General features: G+C 48.1%; 1 protein-coding gene across 1 annotated transcript in view; it reads right to left on the bottom strand.

Annotated features, from left to right (window-relative positions):
* The window catches only part of cacna1ha (calcium channel, voltage-dependent, T type, alpha 1H subunit a), a 127759-nt gene that overhangs the window by 27922 nt on the left and 75761 nt on the right, over window positions 1-24076 (bottom strand). The window contains exons 17-26 of the mRNA XM_056287636.1: window positions 21536-21720; window positions 21272-21398; window positions 20689-20814; window positions 19315-19404; window positions 17371-17584; window positions 8148-8299; window positions 7396-7505; window positions 6344-6477; window positions 5991-6061; window positions 3444-3522 (exon numbers count right to left, since the gene is read on the bottom strand). Coding sequence (XP_056143611.1) covers window positions 3444-3522; window positions 5991-6061; window positions 6344-6477; window positions 7396-7505; window positions 8148-8299; window positions 17371-17584; window positions 19315-19404; window positions 20689-20814; window positions 21272-21398; window positions 21536-21720 — 1288 coding nt within the window. The remainder of the gene's footprint in view (window positions 1-3443; window positions 3523-5990; window positions 6062-6343; window positions 6478-7395; window positions 7506-8147; window positions 8300-17370; window positions 17585-19314; window positions 19405-20688; window positions 20815-21271; window positions 21399-21535; window positions 21721-24076) is intronic.

The raw sequence follows: 24076 nt of genomic DNA, 5'->3' as shown, positions 1-24076 counted from the left end.
GTCCCGGTCACTACTCCACCCCCTCTGCCGTTCCGGGGAGGGCTGCAGACTACCACATGCCTCCTCCCATACATGTGGAGTCGCCAGCCGCTTCTTTTCACCTGACAGTGAGGAGTTTTGCAAGGGGGACGTAGTGCGTGGGAAGATCACGCTACTCCCCCCAGTTCCCCCTCCCCCCTGAACAGGTGCCCCGACCGACCAGAGGAGGCGCTAGTGCAGCGACCAGAACACATACCCACATCCGGCTTCCCACCCGCAGACACGGCCAATTGTGTCTGTAGGGACGCCCGACCAAGCCGGAGGTAACACGGAGATTCGAACTGGCGATCCCCGTGTTGGTAGACAACGGAATAGACTGCTACGCCACCCAGAGGCCCTGCATGGACAGCCATTTTGATTGAGTGTTAATCTGCCAATAATGGCCAATCCAATAACTACGTGCGTGGGGTGAGATACAGTGTAGGGAGCATAAAACGACAGATCCTTTTGAGTTTGTAAGATTTTCGAGTGCCGCCGAGTTGAAAATGGAAAAACACACAAGCCAAAGAAAATATTCGACAAAATGTTCCACTGGATTATTCAGAAAAATAGCCATGTTTGCACAGCATTTATGAAAACCCGTCCTTGGTCTCATCCACTGCACAGTGTGAATTCAAACTCTCCTTGATCTGAATGAGTAGAAGAAAGACATGTTGAGGTACGGCGAAGTCAACATTAACTACCTGCTCTGGTCCCAGCAGGTGGAACGGAAAACCAAGCGTCCACACGATGCAAACAGACCAGCTTTCAAACCGTATTCTGTAGCATTAAACATATTTTAAGCAGAAAAAAATATTGCGATATATATATCTCCTTGTGACGGCCTGGCGGCCTGTCCAGGGTGTCTCCCCGCCTGCCGCCCAATGACTGCTGGCGTAGACCTCCTGCATCCCCGCGACCCTGAGAGCAGGATAAGCGGTTTGGATAATGGATGGAAAAAATATTGCTTTATCATCCACCCATCCATCCATTATCCAAACCACCTGCTCTCAGGCGGGGATGCTGGAGCCTTTCTCCCAGCAGCCATTGGGCGGCAGGCGGGGAGACACCCTGGACAGGCCGACAGGCCATAAAACAATAAAAAGCAGGCTTCCGAATAATAGACTAAACATATAGACTATAATTTTTATTAGTTCAGAAACACACTGGGTGTCCGGGTAGCGTGGCAGTCTATTCCGTTGCCTACCGACATCGGGATCGCTGGTTTGAATCCCTGTGTTACCTCCGGCGTGGTCAGGCATCCCTACAGACACAATTGGCCGTGTCTGTGGGTGGGAAGCCAAATGTGAGTATGTGTCCTGGTTGCTGCACTAGCGCCTCCTCTGGTCAGTCGGGGCGCCTGTTCGGGGGGGGAGGGGGAACTCGGGGGAATATCGTGATCCTCCCACGCGCTCCGTCCCCCTGGCGAAACTCCTCGCTGTCAGGTGAAAAGAAGCGGCTGGTGACTCCACATGTATGGGAGGAGGCATGTGGTAGTCTGCAGCCCTCCCCGGATCGGCAGAGGGGGCGGAGCAGCGACCGGGACGGCTCGGAAGAGTGGAGGTAATTGCCCAGGTGCAATTGGGGAGAAAAAGGGGGAAAACAAAGAAAAAGGAGAAGAAGAAGAACATGGAATTCTATGGTTGTCTGGTGAAAACATGTGGTTTTGGGCTCTACCTGACGGATGAAGCTATGAACTAGCTGGGAATGAGATAACATCAGCTGAGCACACTGCGTATGACTGGGCTTAGAATAACATCTGGGGGGAAGATGAAGAAGAAAAAGAAGCTTTTTTTGTGTCTAATTACATCTGGACAAAAGCCGGAGCTAAAAGGAAAATAGAGAGCAGCGTTCCTTCACTCTCCGTCAGATACATGGAGAGCAGACATCCCTTTGCTTCTTCTGACACCAGGAGAAGAATTTTAATAAGGCTTCACTGAGGGAGCCATTTTTAATTTCAAATCACAGGAACGGTTTCATTTTGTCTTCTCAAGAGCCTTTGCCCTCTGTCTGTCTGTCTGTCTGTCTGTCTGTCTGTCTGTCTCCCTCTGTCTCTCTCGCTCTCTGTCTCTTTGTCCCTTGTTCTCTCTCGCTCTCTGTCTCCCTGTCTCCCTCTCTCCCTGTCTTCCTCCCTCTCTCGCTCTCGCTCTCTGTCTCTCTCTCATCTGCTCTCTTGGAGGATGAGTTTGGAGGAGATGGTCCTTTTGTCTTCTCAAGAGCCTTTACTGTTCATCTTCAGCCCTCTATCTCTCTGTCTGTCTCTCTGTCTGTCTCTCTGTCTCTCTCGCTCTCTTGCTCTCTCTCTGTCTCTCTCTCTGTCTCTCTCTGTCTCTCTCTCGCTCTCTCTCTGTCTCTCTCTGTCTCTCTCTGTCTCTCTCTGTCTCTCTCTGTCTCTCTCTCATCTGCTCTCTTGGAGGATGAGTTTGGAGGAGATGGTCCTTTTGTCTTCTCAAGAGCCTTTACTGTTCATCTTCAGCCCTCTGTCTCTCTGTCTGTCTCTCTCTGTCTCTCTCTGTCTCTCTCTGTCTCTCTCTCTGTCTCTCTCTGTCTCTCTCTCGCTCTCTCTCTGTCTCTCTCTGTCTCTCTCGCTCTCTCTCTGTCTCTCTCGCTCTCTCTCTGTCTCGCTCGCTCTCTTGCTCTCTCTCTGTCTCTCTCTCTCTCTCTCTGTCTCTCTGTCTCTCTCTCTCTCTTGCTCTTTCTCTGTCTCTCTCGCTCTCTGTCTCTCTCTGCCTCTCTGTCTCCCTCTCTCTCTGTCTCTCTCGCTCTCTTGCTCTCTCTCTGTCCCTCTCGCTCTCTGTCTCCCTCTGCCTCTCTGTCTCCCTCTCTCTCTGTCTCTCTCTCTCTCTGTCTCTCTCGCTCTCTGTCTCTCTCTGCCTCTCTGTCTCCCTCTCTCTCTGTCTCTCTGTCTCCCTCTCTCTCTGTCTCTCTCGCTCTCTTGCTCTCTCTCCCTCTCTCTCTCTCTCTCCATCTCTCTCTCTCTCTCTCTCTCTCTCTCTGTCTCTCTCTCTGTCTCATCTGCTCTCTTGGAGGATGAGTTTGGAGGAGATGGCCCTTTTGGTGAAACAATATTGAAATGAATGTGTGGACGTGAGCGTGATCTGCCCCTGCTCAGAATAGACCGTGAATTCGATTTGGCTCGGTAGAGAGAAGAAGAGACGGGGGGAGTGAGCGAAAGCAAGAAATTAAAAGAGAAAGAGGGAGAGTGAAGTTTCACGAGGCACATTACTCAAGCGAAAGGGAGAATTGCTAAAAATCGAAGAGTCGTGACTGTGGTGGGAATGGGTGTAGTCAAAAAGCTTTCAGCCCGAGAGTGCGCATTGCGATGGTGTGTGTGTGTGTGTGTGTGTGTGTGTGTGTGTGTGTGTGTGTGTGTGTGTGTGTGTGTGTGTGTGTGTGTGTCTCTCTCTCCCGGTGGTGTGACTGACCCAGTTTGCCGAAGAGCTCCACTCCCAGCGCTGCGTAGATGAAGAACAGAAGCATAAAGAGCAAGCCCAGATTCCCCACCTGAAAACGACAAAACGACACGCGTGTTAGAAACCCCACAGATGTCGTCGACGTGGCACAGTACAGCGTAAACCTGGCTAACTCAAAGCCCTCGGGAACGGCAAACCGGCGGGCTTGATGAAACGACGTATATCGTAATCATTTACAGCCCTGGAGATTGTGTGTTTTTTTTGTGATGACACTTGTGGCGATATGTGGTAACTGCAGCGTCGTGTGACTGCTCCGAATCCCCAGAATACAATGAGAGAAAAAGAAAAAAAATCTGGGCTTCGGCTGTTGGTGTTGTGGTATTGTTGGTGAAGATCTTTCATGAGGGGCGTCCGGGTGGTGTGGCGGTCTATTCCGTTGCCTACCAACGCGAGGATCGCCGTAGTTACCTCCGGCTAGGTCGGAGGTAACTACGGCGACACAACTGGCCGCGTCTGCGGGTGGGAAGCCGGATGTGGGTATGTGTCCTGGTCACTGCACTAGCGCCTCCTCTGGTCGGTCGAGGCACCTGTTCAGGGGGGAGGACAGCGTGATCCCCCCCATGCGCTACGTCCCCCTGGTGAAACTCCTCCCTGTCAGGTGAAAAGAAGCGGCTGGCGACTCCACGCGTATCAGAGGAGGCGTGGTAGTCTGCAGCCCTCCCCGGATCGGCAGAGGGGGTGGAGCAGAGACCGAGATGGTTTGGAAGAGCGGGGTAATTGGACGAGTACAATTGGGGAGAAAAATCCAAAAAAACATGTAACTGGGTTGGATATACCTAGCCTCGTGACACCAGCCTAAATGTTTTCACGAGCCCGGCTGAGTTTTTGCTATGTGAAATGCTCGTCTGGAGAACATGTGTTGAGAATCGACCTATAGCCCGGCAGAAATGTGCAGGACAACCCAGAGAACGGTGGGGGGGTGGTTTAGATGATGATGACAACGAACGGCGGCGTATTTCGAAAACAACCTCTCTGTGGTTGGAGAAGTTAGCGTCGATGCCGGTTTTATCCTTTATCAAAAACATTCACGAAGACGGCGAGAATCCTGTACAGACATAACAGACCAGCGAGTGTGGAGATGTGGTGCTCTGGTTCCACGCAAGGGGGTTTGCGGCTCTGATCTAATTATCTGCACTTAGGCTTAGGACCGCTGATAACACCCCCCCGACACAAACACATGTGTATTGAGCCTTGCCAGGCCACAGAGCCAATTTTCATCCTATTATATAATAACATTATACTCATGCTATTGGCAAAGCCTCGATGTATCACACACAAGGTACCCTTCCGCGTTTGTATGAGACGCAGCAAGTTAACCGCTACCTAACTTTAACCTTAAAGCCACTGTAGGCAACTTTTCAACCTGGTGGCAGGCAGAATTGAAAAGAGAAAGCGAGGCTTATAGGGAACCAATCTAAATGCCGATGGTGTCATTATTCTATAGCCATTACACTGAGCAAATCAACATCCTCCATCCATTATCCAAACCGCTTATCCTGCTCTCAGGGTCACAGGGATGCTGGAGCCCATCCCAGCAGCAGTCATTGGGCAGCAAGCGGGGAGACACCCTGGACAGGCCGCCAGGCCATCACAGGGCCTATGAAATCAACATTTACGTCATAATAAGTTAAAGCACAAAAAATTGCCTACTGTGGCTTTAATCACACCCTAACCTCAACCCTATACCTAACCATTATATATCGATGCTTTGTCGAACATGTCAACCATACGGCACCATGGAATGGGAACTTTGGTGGCCCACAATGAGAGAAGCGAGATGCGTGGGCAGCTCTTACAATGTTGGGATAAAATGGCAAAAAATAAGTAAATAAAATAAAATTTGTTGCTCAAAATAAAGTATTGACACTTTGGGAAAAAGGTGACTGCATGAAACAAAAATTGTGAGCAGAAACTGTGAGCAATAAGATCCTCTTTCCTTGGACAAACACTAGTCATTACAAGAAATGGACCTGTATGGGGCGTCCGGGTAGCATAGCGGTCTATTCCGCTGCCTACCAACACGGGGATCGCCGGATCGAATCCTTGTGTTACCTCCAGCTTGGTCTGGCGTCCCCACAGACACAACTGGCTGTGTCTGCGGGGGGGAAGCCGGATGTGGGTATGTGTCCTGGTCACTGCATTAGCACCTCCTCTGGTCGGTTGGGGCACCTGTTCGGCGGGAGAGGGGGGAACTGGGGGCAATAGCGTGATTCCCCTACGCACTACATCCCCCTGGCGAAACTCCTCACTGTCAGGTGAAAAGAAGCGGATGGCGACTCCACATGTATGGGAGGAGGCATGTGGTAGTCTGCAGCCCTCCCTGAATCGGCAGCGGTGGTGGAGCAGCGGCCGAGACGGCTCAGAAGAGTGGGGTAATTGGTCGGATACAATTGGGGAGAACAAGGGGGGAAAAATCCCCCACCCCCCAAAAATAGAAATGGACCCGTACTAAAGAGGAGTGTGTAAAAACAACTCCTTGTAACGCCACCTGGTGTTTACCTGAGGCAGCGCCTGCATGACGGTGTCCAGCAGAGATCTCATCCCCGTGGCCATCTTCAACAGTTTCAGCACTGAGGACACACACAAAGGCAGCTCTTAACAACTGATGGGGTGTGTGTGTGTGTGTGTGTGTGTGTGTGTGTGTGTGTGTGTGTGTGTGTGTGTGTGTGTGTGCATGTGTGTGTCTGCGTTCTAAACATTTACTGTTGACATTACCTTGGTGTCATAAAAATGATAATCCTCTTCAGAATCCTGTGTATCAAAGCACTAACGAGGTGTGTACATGTGTGTGTGTGTGTGTGTGTGTGTGTGTGTGTGTGTGTGTGTGTGTGTGTGTGTGTGTGTGTGTATACCTCGGGCTATCCTGAGTACTCTCATAATGCGAATGATAGTGGGATTGATGGGAAGCGCCGCATTCATCTTCAGTTCCTCCAAGGTGATTCCCATAATAGACAACGCCACAATAGCCAGGTCCAGCTGGTTCCATCTAAACACACACACACACACACACACACACACACACACATTAAGAATTTAGCTAACCCTTGGTAGACATTTAGTTTCATAATAACCTACGCTTGACACAGGAGACAGACACACCTCCTGAGGTCCTGATGCAAGAACCACCCACACATCTCTATTAATGTATGCACACAACAAGATCTGCATCATATGTGAGCTGACACTCTCTCCACACTCACACTCACACACACACACACACACACTTAGCTAGTCATTAATGTCATTTATACAGTGCTAAAGTGGATGCAAATATCAAGTAAAACAGACCACCCCGGGGGGCGTGAAGGTGGCGTGGCGGTCTATCCGTTGCCTACCAACACGGGGATCGCTGGTTCGAATCCCTGTGTTACCTCCAGCTTGATTGGGTGTCCCTACAGACACAACTGGCCGTGCTGGATGTGGTCTGTGTCCTGGTTGCTGCACTAGCGCCTCCTCTGATTATCCGGGGCACCTGTTCAGGGGGGAGGGGGAACTAGGGGGAATAACAAATCCTCCCACGCGCTACGTCCCCCTGGTGAAACTCCTCACTGTCAGGTGAAGAGAAGCGGCTGGTGACTCCACATGTATGGGAGGAGGCATGTGGTAGTCTGCAGCCCTCCCCAGTAATAGCGTGGGAGGATCACGTTATTAGCCCCAGTTCCCCCTTCTCCCCAAACAGGTGCCCCGACTGACCAGAAGAGGCGCTACTGCAGCGACCAGGACACATACCCACATCCGGCTTCCCACCCACAGACACGGCCAGTTGTGTCTGTAGGGACGCCCGACGCCCGACCACGCCACCCAGACGCCCCAGATGGGGGCAAATTTGGTTGCATAGCAAGCATCTTCCATGGTTAGCAAAGTGACGACAGATGAGGTGCGACCGCGTGCCGCCGTGTGCTACCTGTCTTTGAAGAAGCGGTGCAGACCGAAGGCCACTAGTTTCAGCAGAGCCTCGATGACGAAGATGACGGTGAACACGTAGTTGCAGTACTTCAGAACCTCCTCCAAATACTGACCATCCACGGGCAAGTGCAAACACAAACGCAAACATATATTTCATGACAGTCTACGTGCCTGACCTACAGTTCACTATCTGACCTACAGTTCATTATTTTGCGGTAACGTCAAAATTTATCCAAACTGAAAATGGCGAGAATATGTGTGAGAGGATAAATGTACACAGTATAGCCCTTTTCTGCTTTACTGGCTGCATTTGTATGTATTACACTTCTAACCTAAAAAGTCCTACTGAAATAAAATGAAAAAAAAAATTAATAAAATAAAAAATAAAACAAAATACAAAGTAAAATAAAATAAAGATTTAATTAAATGGAAAAAGTTTAATAAAATGAAATAAAATAAGAAATAAAATGAAATGAAAAAAATGAATAAAATAAAAATAAATTAATTGAAAAATAATAAATAAAATAAAAAATAAAATGAAAATGTTTTTAATAAACTGAAATAAAAATAAAATAAAAAATTTAACAAAATGAAAATAAATAAATTGACAAAAATAAAATTAAAAGCGTTGCTGAAATAAAATAAAAAAAAAAACTTAAACGACATAACATAAAAGTATGGGTGCATGTGCAAGCTAGTCAGTGTGTGCATGTGTGCGCGTGTGTGCATGTGTGTGCGTGTACACGTTACCTGCGGCTGGTTGTAGTGCTCCATGCTCATGGTGACGACGTTGATGCAGATGATGATGGTGATGAAGAGGTCCAGGTAGTGGCTGGTGCACAGCGTGTGAATAGACAGACGCACGGGGGAGTAGTCCGCATAGTAGGGCCTCTGCTGGGCCTCTGAAATACACACGCACACGCACACGCAAATACACACATGCAAATACAATGCAACACACACACACACACAAATACAACAGATACACAAACACAGAATGAACACACACACACACACACACCAACACATTTTAGTGTACAAACAAGGACATTCACACACAGAGACACAGTCACACACAACCATGTGCACACATACATGTAGGCACATGTACACACAGGGACAGCCACATGTACACACCCACAGACATGTACACACCCAGACAGACACACAGAGCAAGACATTCACGCGCCACCCAGACACACACAGATTGCATGTGTGAATGACAGTTGTTCAGATCTGAGATACTGAAAATACGGCATGTGTTAAAAATAACGCCACAGAGAGGGTCACGTTTGGAGGTGTGATGGTTGTGGAACGGGCATCAGAGCTTGCTGTGTGTGTGTGTGTGTGTGTGTGTGTGTGTGTGTGTGTGTGTGTGTGTGTGTGTGTATACAGTATCAGGGCCTGGTTCGATCCAATCACCTGTGCTGCCAAATGAAGGCCTTCTATTTTCAACATAGGCTTTACTTTACTGACGATGACCCCGTTTACACTTGGTTTTTAAAATGTGTTTTTTGCGATCGGATCACAAGTGGCCGGTACTAAACACAAGTGTAAACCACCACCAAAATGTTTTGTGAACCGGTTACTCAAACCACTTGCCGAGGTGCTCTGGGACGCATTTGACCACATATCTTTTGTTGTGTAAACGCTAATGTGTCCCGATGCGTCCCCGACAGGGACGTAACAGGAAATCTTCTTCTTCTTCGGAGTAACGAAATCTGATCACAAGTGGTTGGCAGGACGCATTTGGAGACGCATGATAGACACGGGTGTAAAGGGCGATGTGTCTCGCTGTCCACTTGTGATCCGATCACCCAAAACGCATTTTAACACCAAGTGTAAACAGGGTCTGAATGTCCAGCCTTCTTTCCTAATTATACCCTAACATGTTGGCTAGTACAACAATATCACGGTGAAAGTTTGTCTCTAATGAGGATTTTGAACTTTATCAGCTCTTTCATTTACTTTTAAACAGAACCCTGCCCTGATATTGCTGCTCTAAGTGAAAAGTACATATCCACCATGTAGTCACATGTCCAGTTTGTGTGTGTGTGTGTGTGTGTGTGTGTGTGTGTGTGTGTGGGGGGGGGGTATATAAGTGACCCTCCTGTGTGGCGTTCCATGCCCATCTTCACAGCATGCTGACGTGCCCTCGGTGTAAACATGACTATCTGTGGCTGAGGTCGCTGGGGGTGCATTCAACAACCGCACAACCTTTCACAATATTGGGACTTGTAAGACCCGCCCGTTTTCTGGACCGTATTTAGTTCTATTTGTCGTCTCTTGATTCAAAAAACTGGCAACTTCGCGTGAGAGCTATGAAACGGGGGCAGATTTTGCGGTTTGTTTCAAAGTTGTTGGGCGATGACGGTGGCGTTGAACACACACATCAGCAGCTGTTGTCTCCAATGACATCAGTAGTTTCCTCCCCCGAGGATGTATCTCAATAGTCTTATACGCCTTCTTGTGTTGACGTGAAGACTGAGACCAACCCCTCTATCAAAACGAATGCTGACTATTTTTCAGAGAGTTGGTGAGGTTGATCTGGTTCATGTAGGGCTGAAGCATGTTGGTACTGCCCAATAAAGCCCATTTATATTTTAAAAGCCGCGGGTCTTTTTGCATTTATCTGTCGTTCATCAATCTTTTTTTTTTTTTTAAAGATGTTTCCCTTTTTTCGCCCCAATGGTACCTGGCCCTCTCTCTGAGCCATATATACATCAGCTGTTGATAAATATCCAGATTATTCTTCTCCCCCTCCCCTCTTTCTCCCCAATTGTACCCGTCCAATAAACCCACTCTTCTGAGCCGTCCCGGTCTCTGCTCCGCCCCCTCTGCCAATCCGGGGAGGTGCTGCAGACTACCACATGCCTCCTCCCATACATGTGGAGCCACCAGCCGCTTCTTTTCACCTGACAGTGAGGAGTTTCACCAGGGGGCTGTAGCGCGTGGGAGGATCACACTGTTCCCCCCAGTTCCCCCTCCCCCCTGAATAGGTGCTCCAACCGACCAGAGGAGGCGCTAGTGCAGCGACCTGGACACATACCCACACCCGGCTTCCCACCAGCAGACACGACCAATTCTGTCTGTATGAACGCCCGACCAAGCCGGAGGCAACACAGGAATTCGAACCGGCGATCCCCGTGTTGGTAGGCAACGGAGTAGACCGCCACACTACCCGGACGCCCCTCGTTCATCAACCTTTGCGTTCATTTTCACACGTCATGCCGCTAAATGAGTTGCAGAGGAGTCCAAAAATGGTTGCCAATCGTTACATCATCATTGCCAATTCTTTTTTTCTATCAAATTAGGCCAAAACATGCCCAGAAATTCTAAAATTTTAGATAAATCTCAAAGAAAACACCGCAAAATCCATAAAATCAGGGTAATCAGAGTCTTAGCTAGCATGACACTGGCGAGAACTTCTGCTTTTGTGGTTCTGCGTAGCCCCTGTTACCTGCCACCTAGTGGTCAGAGATGTAAACTCCACTATGAAGTAGTGCCACTACCAAGTCTCTTTGTGTGTCATCTTAAAGGGAAAATTCACCGATTTTGAACCTTATCTCTGTCTATCTGTGACTGGGCGAGCACACGAAAAACACCTGCTGTTGTTCCTGATCGTTTCTGCATCTCTGAAGCAGCAGTGAAATGAGTTATCTGTCGTATCGTGACGTCAATCGGTGGCCAGAAAGACTAACACCTACTCTAATCGCCCTCTTCAAAAAACCCATCCTCACTCTCTCAGCTAGGGTAGGTTTCCAATGGGAAGAATGATGTCTCACAACATTAGCGCAGACGATTTTAGAAGCTAGCTTGCAGCAATGCATTCTGGTACGTGTATATGCTATGGAAAAGACGGTGAGCAGGACAACACCGATTTCTCTGTCAGTAAAGTAAACAGTGAAGACTTCATTGCTTCAGTTGTCTACATTACTCATCAGTTCTGACCCCAGATAGCATCCACATGTGGGCCACTTCAGGCAGTGATGCGGCACTGATGGTCTTCTTCTGGCCCTGACAAAATGGATGTGAGCCTGAAGTGGCCCACATGTATAATAGCAAATATGGCCCAAATATGCCAAATCACATGTGGGCCTTTTTTTTGGCAAAGATGCGGTGCTCTGGGCAACATGTAATCTGGATGTGACCCTGAAGTGGCCCGTGTGGTAAATGGTGAATATGGCCCAAATATCACAACACAAATACTGGCCACCTTTGGCAAATATGTGGCACATGCGGCATTGCTATGGCTTGGTTCTGGCTCAGATCTGGCAAACAGGAGCAGACCGCCCAAGTGCCATCATTCCACGTGGTATGTGGGCCGGATGAAAGTGCTGGATGTGGGACGGGTCCGGGCCACAGAACATAGACAAAACCATCGGTGAACTTTCCCTTTAAGTGTTTTTGGAAATCAGTTCAGATAGTATCAGGATACTTAACTGTATTTTTTTTCTTCCCCTTTTTCTCCCCAGTTGTATTTGGCCAATTACCTTATTTTCTGAGCTGTCCCGGTCGCTGCTCCACCTCCTCTGCTGATCCAGGGAGGGTTGCAGACTACCACATGCCTCCTCCAATACATGTGGAGTCGCCAGCCGCTTCTTTTCACCTGACAGTGAGGAGTTTCGCCAGGGGGACGTATCGCGTGTGAGGATCACACTATTCCCCCCAGTTTCCCCTCCCCCCTGAATAGGGGCCCCGACTGACCAAAGGAGGCGCTAGTGCAGCGACCAGGACACCTACCCACATCCGGCTTCCCACCCACAGACACGGCCAATTGTGTCTGTAGGGACGCCCGACCAAGCCGAAGGTAACACGGGGATTCGAACCAGCGATCCCCGTGTTGGTAGGCAACGGAATAGACCGCTACACTACCCGGACATCGTGGATGCTTAACTGTATTGATATTTTCTTACACCCCCAAAAATGATTGTTTAAAATTATTGAGATGCAGCCCATATAAAAAAACTAGGAGCTGCCTGTCTCATAAAACCATAAAGTGCTTCTCTGTTGTGGTTCTGTTGTGGCTTTGTTGTGGTTCTGTTGTGGTTCTGTTGTGGCTTTGTTGTGGTTCTGTTGTGGTTCTGTTGTGGCTTTGTTGTGGTTCTGTTGTGGTTCTGTGGTGTTTCTGAGTCCAGTAGTCAAAGCATGTTTAAAGACAACGTCTTCTTACCAGACGCGGCCTCGTACTGAAATGATGTGTTGGATGTGGATCAGGTAGTAAAATATGATGCTGAATGCCGGCCAATGTGTACGTTTGTCTCTTCCTCCATCAGCTATCCTTTCTTCCCCCTTCTGTCTTTTGGACACTGCACACAGCATTACAAATACTAACCCAACAATTGTTTTTACCCATGTTGTGGGTCTGGCAGCCAAAGTGCCTGCTATGTTTCTGAGTCTGCCGGTCAAAGCATGTTTACAGGTAATACTCTCTTACCACCTGTGTCGAGAGACGCCTCTGGGTCGGGGGTCAAACATGCATTGTGTGGGTTGGAGGGGGCATTCTCATCCAGTGAATTAACGTTATGCTAGTAGTGATGTACGAGCTGTCCAAACTGATCACTTCGCATGCACAAGGTTTCTGCTAAAAGTTTGTTTTCTATACTTTTCCAGTTGCATGACATACATATTTACTCTCGTGTACTATCAGTTCGTACAGTAGGGGCACATGGGGGCTTGTTGAAGGGCCGCACCAGAGTTTCTGCACGTTTAGCCCATTCATCACAAATGGCATATACTTTACGTCACTCCAACCGTTTTCCAAAGCTTATTGCAGTTTTTTTGACCTTCCAGGCAGCCACCGGTCTCTGTTCACCTCAGCACCGTATGGAAATCAGCCCCCAGCCCATAGCAGTGCAACACAAAGACAAAAACACACATATCCAAAAATTACAAGAACACATATATCAAACTACTCCTACTCCTACTACTACCACTACCACTACTACTTTTGGCTGCTCCCGTGATCATCCGTTTCCATCTCTTCCTGTCCTCTGCATCTTCCTCTGTCACACCAGCCATCGCGTGTCCTCCCTCACCACATCCATAAACCTCCTCTTTGGCCTTCCTCTTCTCCTCTTCCCTGGCAGCTCCATATTCAGCATCCTTCTCCCAATATACCCAGCATCTCTCCTCCACACATGTCCAAGCCATCTCAATCTTGCCTCTCTTGCTTTGTCTCCAAACCGTCCAACCTGAGCTGTCCCTCTAATATACTCGTTCTTAATCCTGTCCTTCTTCATCACTCCCAATGAAAATCTTAGCATCTTCAACTCTGCCACCTCCAGCTCCACCTCCTGTATTTTCATCGGTGCCACTATCTCCAAACCTTTAACATAGCTGGTCTCACCACCATCTTGTAAAACTTCCCTTTAACTCTTGCTGGTACCCTTCTGTCAAAAATCACTCATGACACTCTTCTCCACCCACTCCATCCTGCCTGCACTCTCTTCTTCACCTCTCTTCTGCACTCCCCGTTACTTTGGACTGTTGACCCCAAGTATTTAAACTCATCCACCTTCCTCACCTCCACTCCTTGCATCATCACCATTCTGCTGTCCTCCCTCTCATTCACACATAGGTATTCCGTCTTGCTCCTACCTACTGACTTTCATTCCTCTTCTCTCCAGTGCATACCTCCACCTCTCCAGGCTCTCCTCAACCTGCACCCTACTTTCGCTTCAGATCACAATGTCATCTGCAAACATCATAGTCCACAGAGACTCCTGCCTGATCTCGTCCGTCAACCTGTCCATCACCATTGCAAACAAGAAAGGGCTCAGAGCCGATCCTTGATGTAATCCCAATCCCCACATATCTCAAACTCCAAAACAAAAAACAAAAAAACAAAAACCCACTGTCCAAGAGAATGAATGCAGGGTGACTGTCGGAAGTACCGGTCTGCATGGGCTAGCAGTTAGCTTAGCCTGACCCTCTTCCACGTCCTGTAAGACTGCCCTCGGTGTTTCCTCCTCAGGCGCAGCTCTGGCAGGGCTGTGGTCCCTGGGCCCACCGGACACAGCAGACCAAGCTCTCCCAGCCGATCCAATGCCAGCTCTGCCAACCAGACACCTTCGACACACCTCTCCGCACTCCACACGATGACACTAAAAACACAGTCAACGCTAGGCGAGGCCACTGGGAGACCGCCCTCGGTGTCATCGGAACTTCCGGTCTGCGTGAGCTAGCAGTTAGCTTAGCCTGCCCCGCTTCCGCATCCTGTCACACCACCCTCGGTGTTTCCTCTTTGGGTGCAGCTCCAGGCAGGGCGGTAGTCCCTGGGCCCGCAGGACGCAGCAGAAGCTCTCCCAGCCAATCCAGCGCCAGCTCTCCCAGCCATCAAACTAAGACACAAACTTAGACGCAGACGTGGACAAAGACACTGCATGGACGGCACAGGGTGAGGCCGCCGCAAAAGTAAGTTCACGTCGCCATCTTCCCACACTGGTACAGGGTGAGGCTGCTGCAAACGTGTATTCGGACCACCATCTTCCCACACCGGAAGAGGAAATCTGCATGTATCAGAATGTATGCCTCCGCCAGAAAACTGTCTCTTGAAAGCCCTCGTCCTAACTGCATGTGTAGCGAGCTAGCATCAAATGCAAAGACATATCACTATAATTATAATAATGAGATTGTCCTAACCAGCTGCGGAAGTGAAACTGGGAGGTGAGCATCTATGAGTCCCAGGTGGGTTGATGGATGTCCAGTCTATTTTTTGACACTCACCATGCTGCTATAGAAGAAAGGATGTGATTTTGAACGGGGCAACCTGATTGGTAAACGGTTTGTTTCCATTTTGACTTAACGCGCTGCCTCAATGGTTCTGGTGCAGATAGCCGAGGTGTGTTGTGTTGTGACACCTTTTGCTGCACATGTGCAGCTACACTGTGAGATGGAAGCTGCCACAAACAAAGTTCAAACGTCCATGATGTCATCATGGCGGCAGTAACGCTCGCCACAGAAGCCCATAAAAACCAAGGTGGGTTTACCATTTGACCAACTAATTTAAAATCAACTGGAAGATCGTGTAATTACTCAAAAATCTAAAACACCTAAGGATGCTTTTGGAAAAAGGTCAGGAATAACGTAAAGCATATGCCATTCTTTGTAAATAGGCTGAAACATGCAAAAAGCCACTAGAATGGCTCTTCTGAAGACTAAAGTGAGTCAGGTTATCCCAGTTTTACAGATTAAATGTCTGTTCGCACCAAGACTGATGCCACAAAATGACATGAAAGTACAAAATAAAATGACTTTTTTTCACACCGAAAGCATTCACACCGATTCCCATGTGATTTTTTTTTGTCATTCTCAGACCTGATTCACGGGGAGTTCTACAGAGTGATTCAAGACCTGAAGTTGTACCGTGTCCATGCAAGGACCTTCTCTGAAGAAAGAACCTACACACTACTGGGAACCAATCGACCCAGAGCAGTTTTTGGCCGTGTGTTTATGATGAGTTGGATCATATTTTACTATATCATGTGTGATTATTGTATTAATATGAGAGGTATGTGAAGCTGGGTCTGGCTTTATTTACATCACTGATAATAGGAAGGCCAGGATTGGAAGAGCTTCTCACTTACTCACACTCCTCTCTCTCTCTCTCTCTCTCTCTCTCTCTCTCTCTCTCTCTCTCTCTCTCTCTCTCTCTCTCTCTCTCTCTCTCTCTCACACACACACACACACACACACACACATTTAGGCACATCAACCTGAACACCGCTAGTGTTTCCCTACTGGTGTCAGTAGTGAACTAAATTTTAAACAGAACTCTAAACGTCTTTTTTAAGAACATGATCGTTATTTATGTAACGACCACGAATGACTAGACTAGCTAGCCCTTGGCTAACGGGTCAAACCCTCTAGTTGACTGGTTAGCGCAGTCGCCCATGGTCCGGCCTATCCGGGTTTGATTCCTGGCTGCTGGTTAGCGCAGTCGCCCGTGGTGCGGGTGACCCAGGTTCGCTTCCCGGCTGCGCCCTGAACTCGCTACATTGGTGTCAGAGGTGGGACGGCGAGACCGTGAGGCCATCGGAAGCTAGTGCACCCAGAGGCGTGAGGGAGCTGATATGCTGAAGCACGGGGACGCGCTTCCCGAAGGAGGGGGGTACTGTAACGACCACGGATGACTAGACTCGCTAGCCCTTGGCTAATGGGTCAGACCCTTTAGTTGACTGGTTACCGTAGTCGCCTGTGGTGCGGGCGACCCGGGTTTGATTCCCGGCTGCCCCTGAATTCGCTACATTTATAGAGTAAGATATGGGCACTATGCTGATACATAAGTACAACACCACTGTGGCCACCAGATCACGGTTCCCTCACCCCGAGTTAACAGAACATCTACCATAAGGCCTCTTCCAACTGGGTTTTATAACTGCTATGACTTCTACCACATAGTTCCTGGTACCCTGATACCAATGTTATCAACAGCTCTGCCTCCATGTTGAGTTGTTCAAGTCACATGAGCTCTCTGTCACGCGATTTAAAGTTAACAGCTCAGTGGTCAGAAAGTTTTTTATGGTCTCTGAAAAACACAGAAGTCGAACAAGCTCCGAATAAAAAAATGATGCATCGTCGCCGTACGATAGTTTCGTACTCAGTATGAAGGACCTCATAGAGATGCATTGTTTCGCGTTTAAATCTTGTCGTGGGTTTGAACTTGGTGTGAACAGACCTTTAGGCTGATTACTGGTTGGTAAATGTACCTCTAAGGTTTCCCATTCAGTGTTTTGGGGGGTGGTGGTGGTGGTTGGGCTGCAACCATGCAAGTGCATGCGTCCGACTGGCACAGCCCACGCCTTCATCAGTGACCAATCACTGTCCACGTGAGCTTGCCAGTCTCTCTCTCTCTTTTCCTGTCTTTTTTTCATCCAGTATCTCTTCTCATCTGTCTCCTCCTATCTCCATCTCTATCTATCATTCGTCAGGCTCTGAATGCAGGCAGTGCTCAGAAAAATAGACTACCGACCAGCCCCTTCATTCTCCTTACTCCTGCGCTTTTTCTCCATCATTTTGAGCCTCTTCTCTTCCCGCAGGCGTGCCTCCTCCTCCTCCTGGTCCTGCCGACACTTGTGGAAGTTCTCAACCACCACGCCCACGAACATGTTGAGCACGAAGAAGCTGACGATGAGGAGGAAGGATATGAAGAACAGGAGCATCCAGGGGTTGTGGTTCCTCACCGGCTGCATGGAGAGAGGAGGGAAAAGAGGAGGATGAGTCCTAACTTGTGTCGTGGAAGGAGACTATTACAATGTGTAAAGCAGAAAGAGGAATACGAGGTGGTGCTTGATGTAGAAGACGATAGCTGTGTTTCTATCAAAGCACTTTTGTGCACATTATGAAATACGGCATTGGAGAAAGCTGAATGGAAATGTCAAAATCTGATAAAATTTCCTCAATATTGCGATAAAAGGTTTCACGCTGGCTTGAGGTGGATTTTGATTTTGTCGATAAAGAGTTTATGCGCTAAATGGGTGATGGAGACGCATTTGTTGAATAAAAAAAAACAGAAATGCGAACAGAATTTAATCACACGATCGTCTGTTTCTTCATCTTAACTGGTCCATCCTCATTGTGGTTGCTGAAGTACAGTCACATGACGTGGGAGACAGAATACTACGTTCGGGTTTTATTTGCTTAAACAGATCTGATTGAAATGCACCTAAATGCATGTTATTTATTTCCCCCCCTTTTCTCCTCAATTGTATCTGGCCAATTACCTCCCTCTTCCGAGCCGTCCCGGTCGCTGCTCCACCCCCTCTGCTGATCTGGGGAGGGCTGCAAACCACCACATCCCTCCTCCGATACATGTGGAGTCGCCAGCCGCTTCTTTTCACCTGACAGTGAGGAGTTTCACCAGGGGGATGTAGCACGTGGGAGGATCACGCTATTCTCCCCAGTCCCCCCTCCTGAACAGGCACCCTGACTGACCAGAGGAGGCGCTAGTGCAGCAACCAGGACACACACCAACATCCGGCTTCCCACCCGCAGACACGGCCAATTGTGTCTGTAGGGATGCCCGACCAAGCCAGAGGTAACACAGGGATTCGAACCCGCGATCCCCGTGTTGGTAGGCAATGGAATAGACCGCCACGCTACCCGGATGCTACAAAAGACATGTTGAGAAAAAGATGGCCACATGGATGCAGGAACCAACATGTGTTTAAAGACATTTAGACCCGGAGTGCCGCTGAGGTCACATGGTCACCACGACCACTAAAATGGGCGCCCCGTACTGTCTAACTTTAGCACGACTCTTCACGAATCTTCAGCTTTAAAATTGTCCTCGCCCCCCGAGGAGTAAACGCATTTCCCCTCGCCTCCGCCCGCACACTTCTGCCGGTCGTTTCCAGAGTCTTTCAGACAGCGAGACGGTTTTTGGCAGAGCTGTATCGTCACGTGTATGTCCAGTTCCTCTGTTGTCCTCTCGTTACTTGCTAGCGTAGACGGTGTGCTGGTGTTAGGCGGGGAGGCAGAGAGGATCAGCTGCGTCTGTTATCCAAAACCCTCTGAAAGACCAGAAAAAGAGCCGTTTTGTCTCATTGTGAGAAGCGGCACCATGTTTAGCCTCTCTGTAACACCGCAGATTAAAGTCTTTCTCTTTTCCCACGTCTGCTTCTCAGGCGGGGCTGCATCGTGAACCAGCTGCTCCCGCCTTTTACAATACTGGCTGGATGGTGTGAGATTACAAAGCTCGTGTTTAGAGTGTGCGTTTTACCTATCAATGATCTCCTAAAGAGGGAAAAGCCTGAGGGCTCCGGTTAGCAGCCGGAGCCTGATTCTGATCCGGAGCTCAAATCTCCCAGGATGCAGTCTGTTCCCAAACACCGGACAGGAGTGTTGTGTGCTCCTATGCATGAGTATGAGCCTGTGTATGTGTGGAAGTGTGTGTGTGTGTGGGGGGGTGGTGTACCTGTTGGTCTACTCCAACTGCGTCCAGCCCGTCATACATGATGTTGACCCATCCGTCTTTACAGGACAGCACAAACAACGACATCAAAGCCTGGATGGGAAAAACACAATTTAGAAAAGCTAAGGTGTGAGGGCCCTGACACCCCAGCCGTCAGCCACTGTTGGGCCATCGGTGAGTGTCTGTGACCCTAGTTTTTGCGGTGTGCCCCGCACCGTCAGCACTAGTCGGACCCCTCTCTGGCAGCTTTTCGACCGTTTCAGCATGTTGAATCGGTGGAGCCCGTCGGTGAGCGACATCATTCTGATTGGCTGTTCAGCTTAGCGAATCAGAGCAGAATGTAAATGCTAGTCTTTGCGATGTGTTCAAGTGCTAGTTTTTGGCCCAGACGGCAGGCGACGTGAGGCGATGCAACAGTCAGCCTTCGTTGCCGCTAGTCGGTTTGGTGGGTCTGGGCCCTAAAACATGTAGTTCTGACTGTGCCTCCATATTGGTCATCAAGTTTCCCCCCCTCTGATTGACAGAGAGAAAATTTAACAGCAACCCGACCGGTCATTAAAAAGCACAGGTGACAGTGAATTCTCCTCCCTGTCCACACATCGAAGACAGTTGAATCAGTTCACCTGGATACAATGTTTATTGACTATCTGTCAATAAACATCAGTTCACCTGGATACAATGTTTATTGACTATCTGTCAATAAACATTGTATCCAGGTGAACTGATTCAACTGTCCTTGATGTTCTTAGCTGGATTATTGAGCGTGCATCAAGACACCTGTCCACATATCTTACAGATTAAAACATTGGGTTTGCTGGACAATGAAAGCCGACATGTTATTCTCTTGCTCTCCAGTAAATTTTCCATTGATTTATTAAAGGTACAATGTGTAATATGTCTTCTTCCCCCAACCATAACATCAGTAGTTATCGAAACATATACACACACTAGGCCCCACAATGTAGGTGGTTTCTGGTTTTTCTATCCTAAAGGGGTCATTTGGGCTCCATTGTGTAAAAAAACCAAAAACGAGTACACACACACACACACACACACACACACACACACACACACGAACTGCTCTGGTTTGGTTTGGCTTGTAGACAGGTGTCAGGTCTTGAAACTTGATGAAAGGTAGCTGTAGAATATTCCAGATTCAGTTATTCATACGAGCTCGCTACCCTCCCCACAACCCACAGCAGCATATGAAGTACTAGGTGAAAAACAGCCCTTGTGGTTATCGGTGTCGGGGTTTAAGTAGTCTGTCTCCAAGCCGAACCTTCAAACTGAAATGCGGTAGCTTTGTTTACTGCTTAATGAAATGGTATTTGTCTTTTCTTTCCCTGTCTACCAGTGACGGACGACGTCCCTCCTCACCTGTCCAAGGTTGTCAAAGTTGTACTTCCGTCGTATCCAGCGGTAGTTGGCCTGCACGCAGTCAGATCTGTTGGTGATGTTCCTCGTATCCAGACCCTCACAGTGGAAGAACTTCCCTTTGAAAAGCTGGAGGGAGGGAGAGATGGAGGAAGGGAGAAAGAGGGAGAGAGACACGAGGGAGGACGAGAGCAAAAGAGAGAGAGAGACAGAGGGAGGGAGAGAGAGACGGAGGGAGGGAGTGAGAGAGACGGAGAGAGGGAGAGAGCAAGAGAGAGACGGGGGGAGGGAGCGAGAGAGAGGGAGAGAGCGAGAGAGAGCAAGAGAGAGAGATGGGGGAGGGAGAGAGACGAGAGAGCGAGACAGAGGGAGGGAGAGAGACGAGAGAGCGAGACAGAGGGAGGGAGAGAGCGAGAGAGCGAGACAGAGGGAGGGAGAGAGCGAGAGAGGGGATTCCTTTTTGAGGACTTGCACAGTTCAAACTAGTACTCAGATAAAATTCATGCATACATGTTTATTTACAGTCGTGTTGTGATGTCTGGTGAGTATGTGTGGGTTTTTACTGATACGTGTGGGTGTGTCTTACCTGCACCCCCAGGATGCCAAAAATAATGAAAAAGGCGCAGCAGATGAGAACGATGTTCCCGATGGGTCTGAGAGAGGTGATAAGAGTCTCTACGACCAGCTTCAAACCTGGGGCTCGACTGATCACCCTGGGACGGACGGACACACACACACACACAGACGACATGTTAACTTCATAGAAATACGTTCAGTTCACACACACACACACACACACACACACACACACACACACACAAACTCTCTCTCTCTCTCTCTCTCTGTGTACCTGAGCGGCCGTAGTGTGCGTAGCAGCCGTAGGACCCTGAGTATCCCCAGGATGCGGTTTCCCCCCGTAGAGGCCAGAGAGACCAGGATGTCCACTAGAGACACAAACACCAGCAGACCATCCAGAACGTTCCAGCTGGACTGGAGGTAGCTCTGTTTACCCCAGCAGAAACCCAGAGCCACAACCTGCGAGCGGAAACAGAAGAGGGGGGCAAGCAAGGGGCAAATAACTAAGTCACTAAAGCAACAACAGACAGACAAACCCAGACTATCCAGGACAATCTGAAGTAGAGGATATATTAATAATCCTCCATTACAATTAAAGGTCAAATTAGTGAATTTTAGGATATTCTATCTAAAGGAGGTCATTCATTTCTCTTAATTCTATTAAGGATTTGGGGGAAAGATCTAGGGAAGGGTTTAGATGAAAATACCTGGCTAAACATTTGTGAAAGAATACATTTCCCATTTACAAGTAACAAAATCAAGGAAGCTAATTTTAAGTGTATCCATGAATTCTATCTCACTACTATGAAGATGCATAAAATGTCCTACGACAATTCACCAAATTGTCCTAGATGTCAAACCTAAGAAGGGACATTTATGCATCAGTTTTGGCAATGCAATCTGTTGATTTAAACCCTCGTCTCTATTTATTAGAAACGATATGCCTAATTTTCAATTAGACAAAAAATGTAGTGTATTCATTAAAATATTTTGCTAAGAAATGCATACTTCTATTTTGGGGGAAACATTTTTAATCTCCTTCAACTTTTGAGCTATTCCTGGACCAAATATCGGAATTTTTATCCTTAGAACTCTAGAAAAATTTAAAAAAAAAAAATCAAGACCTTGGGTCTTGAAAACTCCCTTACTCGGTCAGAAAACTTTTCTAGAGATGATGAATAATGGACTTGGACAATTTCTGGGCCTTAGCCTTTATGGATATTGATACACCATAAATTGCACATTGTGTTATGTTAACACCAAAATTTGTCGCTGTTTTTGTTTTCCTTTTTTTTCCTGTGGAATTTTCCCCCTTTTTCTCCCCAATTGTATCCGGCCAATTATCCCACTCTTCCGAGCCATCCTGGTCGCTGCTACATCCCCTCCCAATTTTGTAGCTTTTGCAAAGAAAAATGGCTCGATCTAAATAGCGCCCTATAAAAACACGTCAGTCTGTGGTCGCGTTAAAAGGTGAAGGTCATTCTTATCAACACACAGGAAGGAACTAAACAATTCCCTCAATGGGGTAAATGAACATGAAGCTGACAGTTGTATAAATACACTTAAAGAACTGGTGCAGGGCTGTTTTATGTTAAGAAAACCTTTGCAGGCATTTTTTTTTACTTAACTGAAAAGAAACAATAGGGGGGAAAAGCCAAGATGTCCCCAATGTCCTGGTCTCAAACAAGGGCTCACCGCAGGGTTGCCTTCTTTCCCCCCTGCGTTTTATTTTGTATACAGACAGCTGCAGGTCTTCTAAAGAGGGTAGCTACCTAGTGAAATTCTCTGACGACACCACACTTTTGTCTCTTCTTCAGGGCTCGGAGTCAGATCACGGTTGTGCCCTACCTGCCTTTCTTGATTAGTGCGATGATAACTTCTTTGACCTTAACATGTGAAAAACTAAGGAACTTATCGTTGACTTTAGGAGGAACAGTGATAAACCCAAAGCTAGCACTATACATTGTGAGGATGTTCAAATTGTTGACACGTAAGTACTTGGGAACCGCGTTCGACTCCCAACTCAAGTTCGATGTGAACACAGATTCGATTGTCAAGCCTGGACAACAAAGAATTCACTTACTGCGGAAGCTTAACTCCTTTAATGTCTGTAACACCATCTCATGTGTTTTCTACCAGTCACTTATTGAAAGTCTTTTAACTTTTTCCTTTATTTGTTGGTTTAACGGGTTGTCTGTGAAGGACAGGAACAGCCTAAATGGTATGGTTAAGGTCTGCTCCAGGATCATCGGAGTCCAGCAGAGAGACTCGCGCTCCCTCTGGGAGAAACGTGTGGCCCAGAAAGCAAAAGGAGTTATTAGCCGACCTGACCACGTCCTGTCCAGTGAATTCACTGTAATGCCCTCAGGCCGGCGCTATAAAGCGCCCCCTAGGAAAACAAAATCACTATTCTAAGTCCTTCATTTCTTCTGCTATCATGCTGTTAAATGCCGAGAGTAGTCATTTTAAATGAACGCTTTATTTTGTTTTAAACCACAACAGTTGGTGTATAGCTTGTCTGTTTTTCACATGGCTTGCGGGCCTGTACGTTCACTGAATGTTGTATTGGAATGTAACGTGCAATGCATCTTAGGATGCTTCATTCCATCCATTATCCAAACCGCTCATCCTGCTCTCAGGGTTGCTGGAGCCTATCCCAGCATTCACTGGGCAGCAGGTGGGGAGACGCCCTGGACAGCCTGCCAGGCCATCACAGGGCCCACACACACACACACACACACACACAACCACACACTCATACCTAGGGACAATTTAGTATGGCCAATTCACCTGACCTAAATGTCTTTGGACTGTG

This window comes from Lampris incognitus, chromosome 10 (genome assembly GCF_029633865.1).
Source record: "Lampris incognitus isolate fLamInc1 chromosome 10, fLamInc1.hap2, whole genome shotgun sequence".
Classification (NCBI taxonomy): Eukaryota; Metazoa; Chordata; class Actinopteri; order Lampriformes; family Lampridae; genus Lampris; species Lampris incognitus.
The sequence above is the reverse complement of the archived record's forward strand: the minus strand, read 5'-3'. Positions and strand labels throughout refer to the sequence as shown.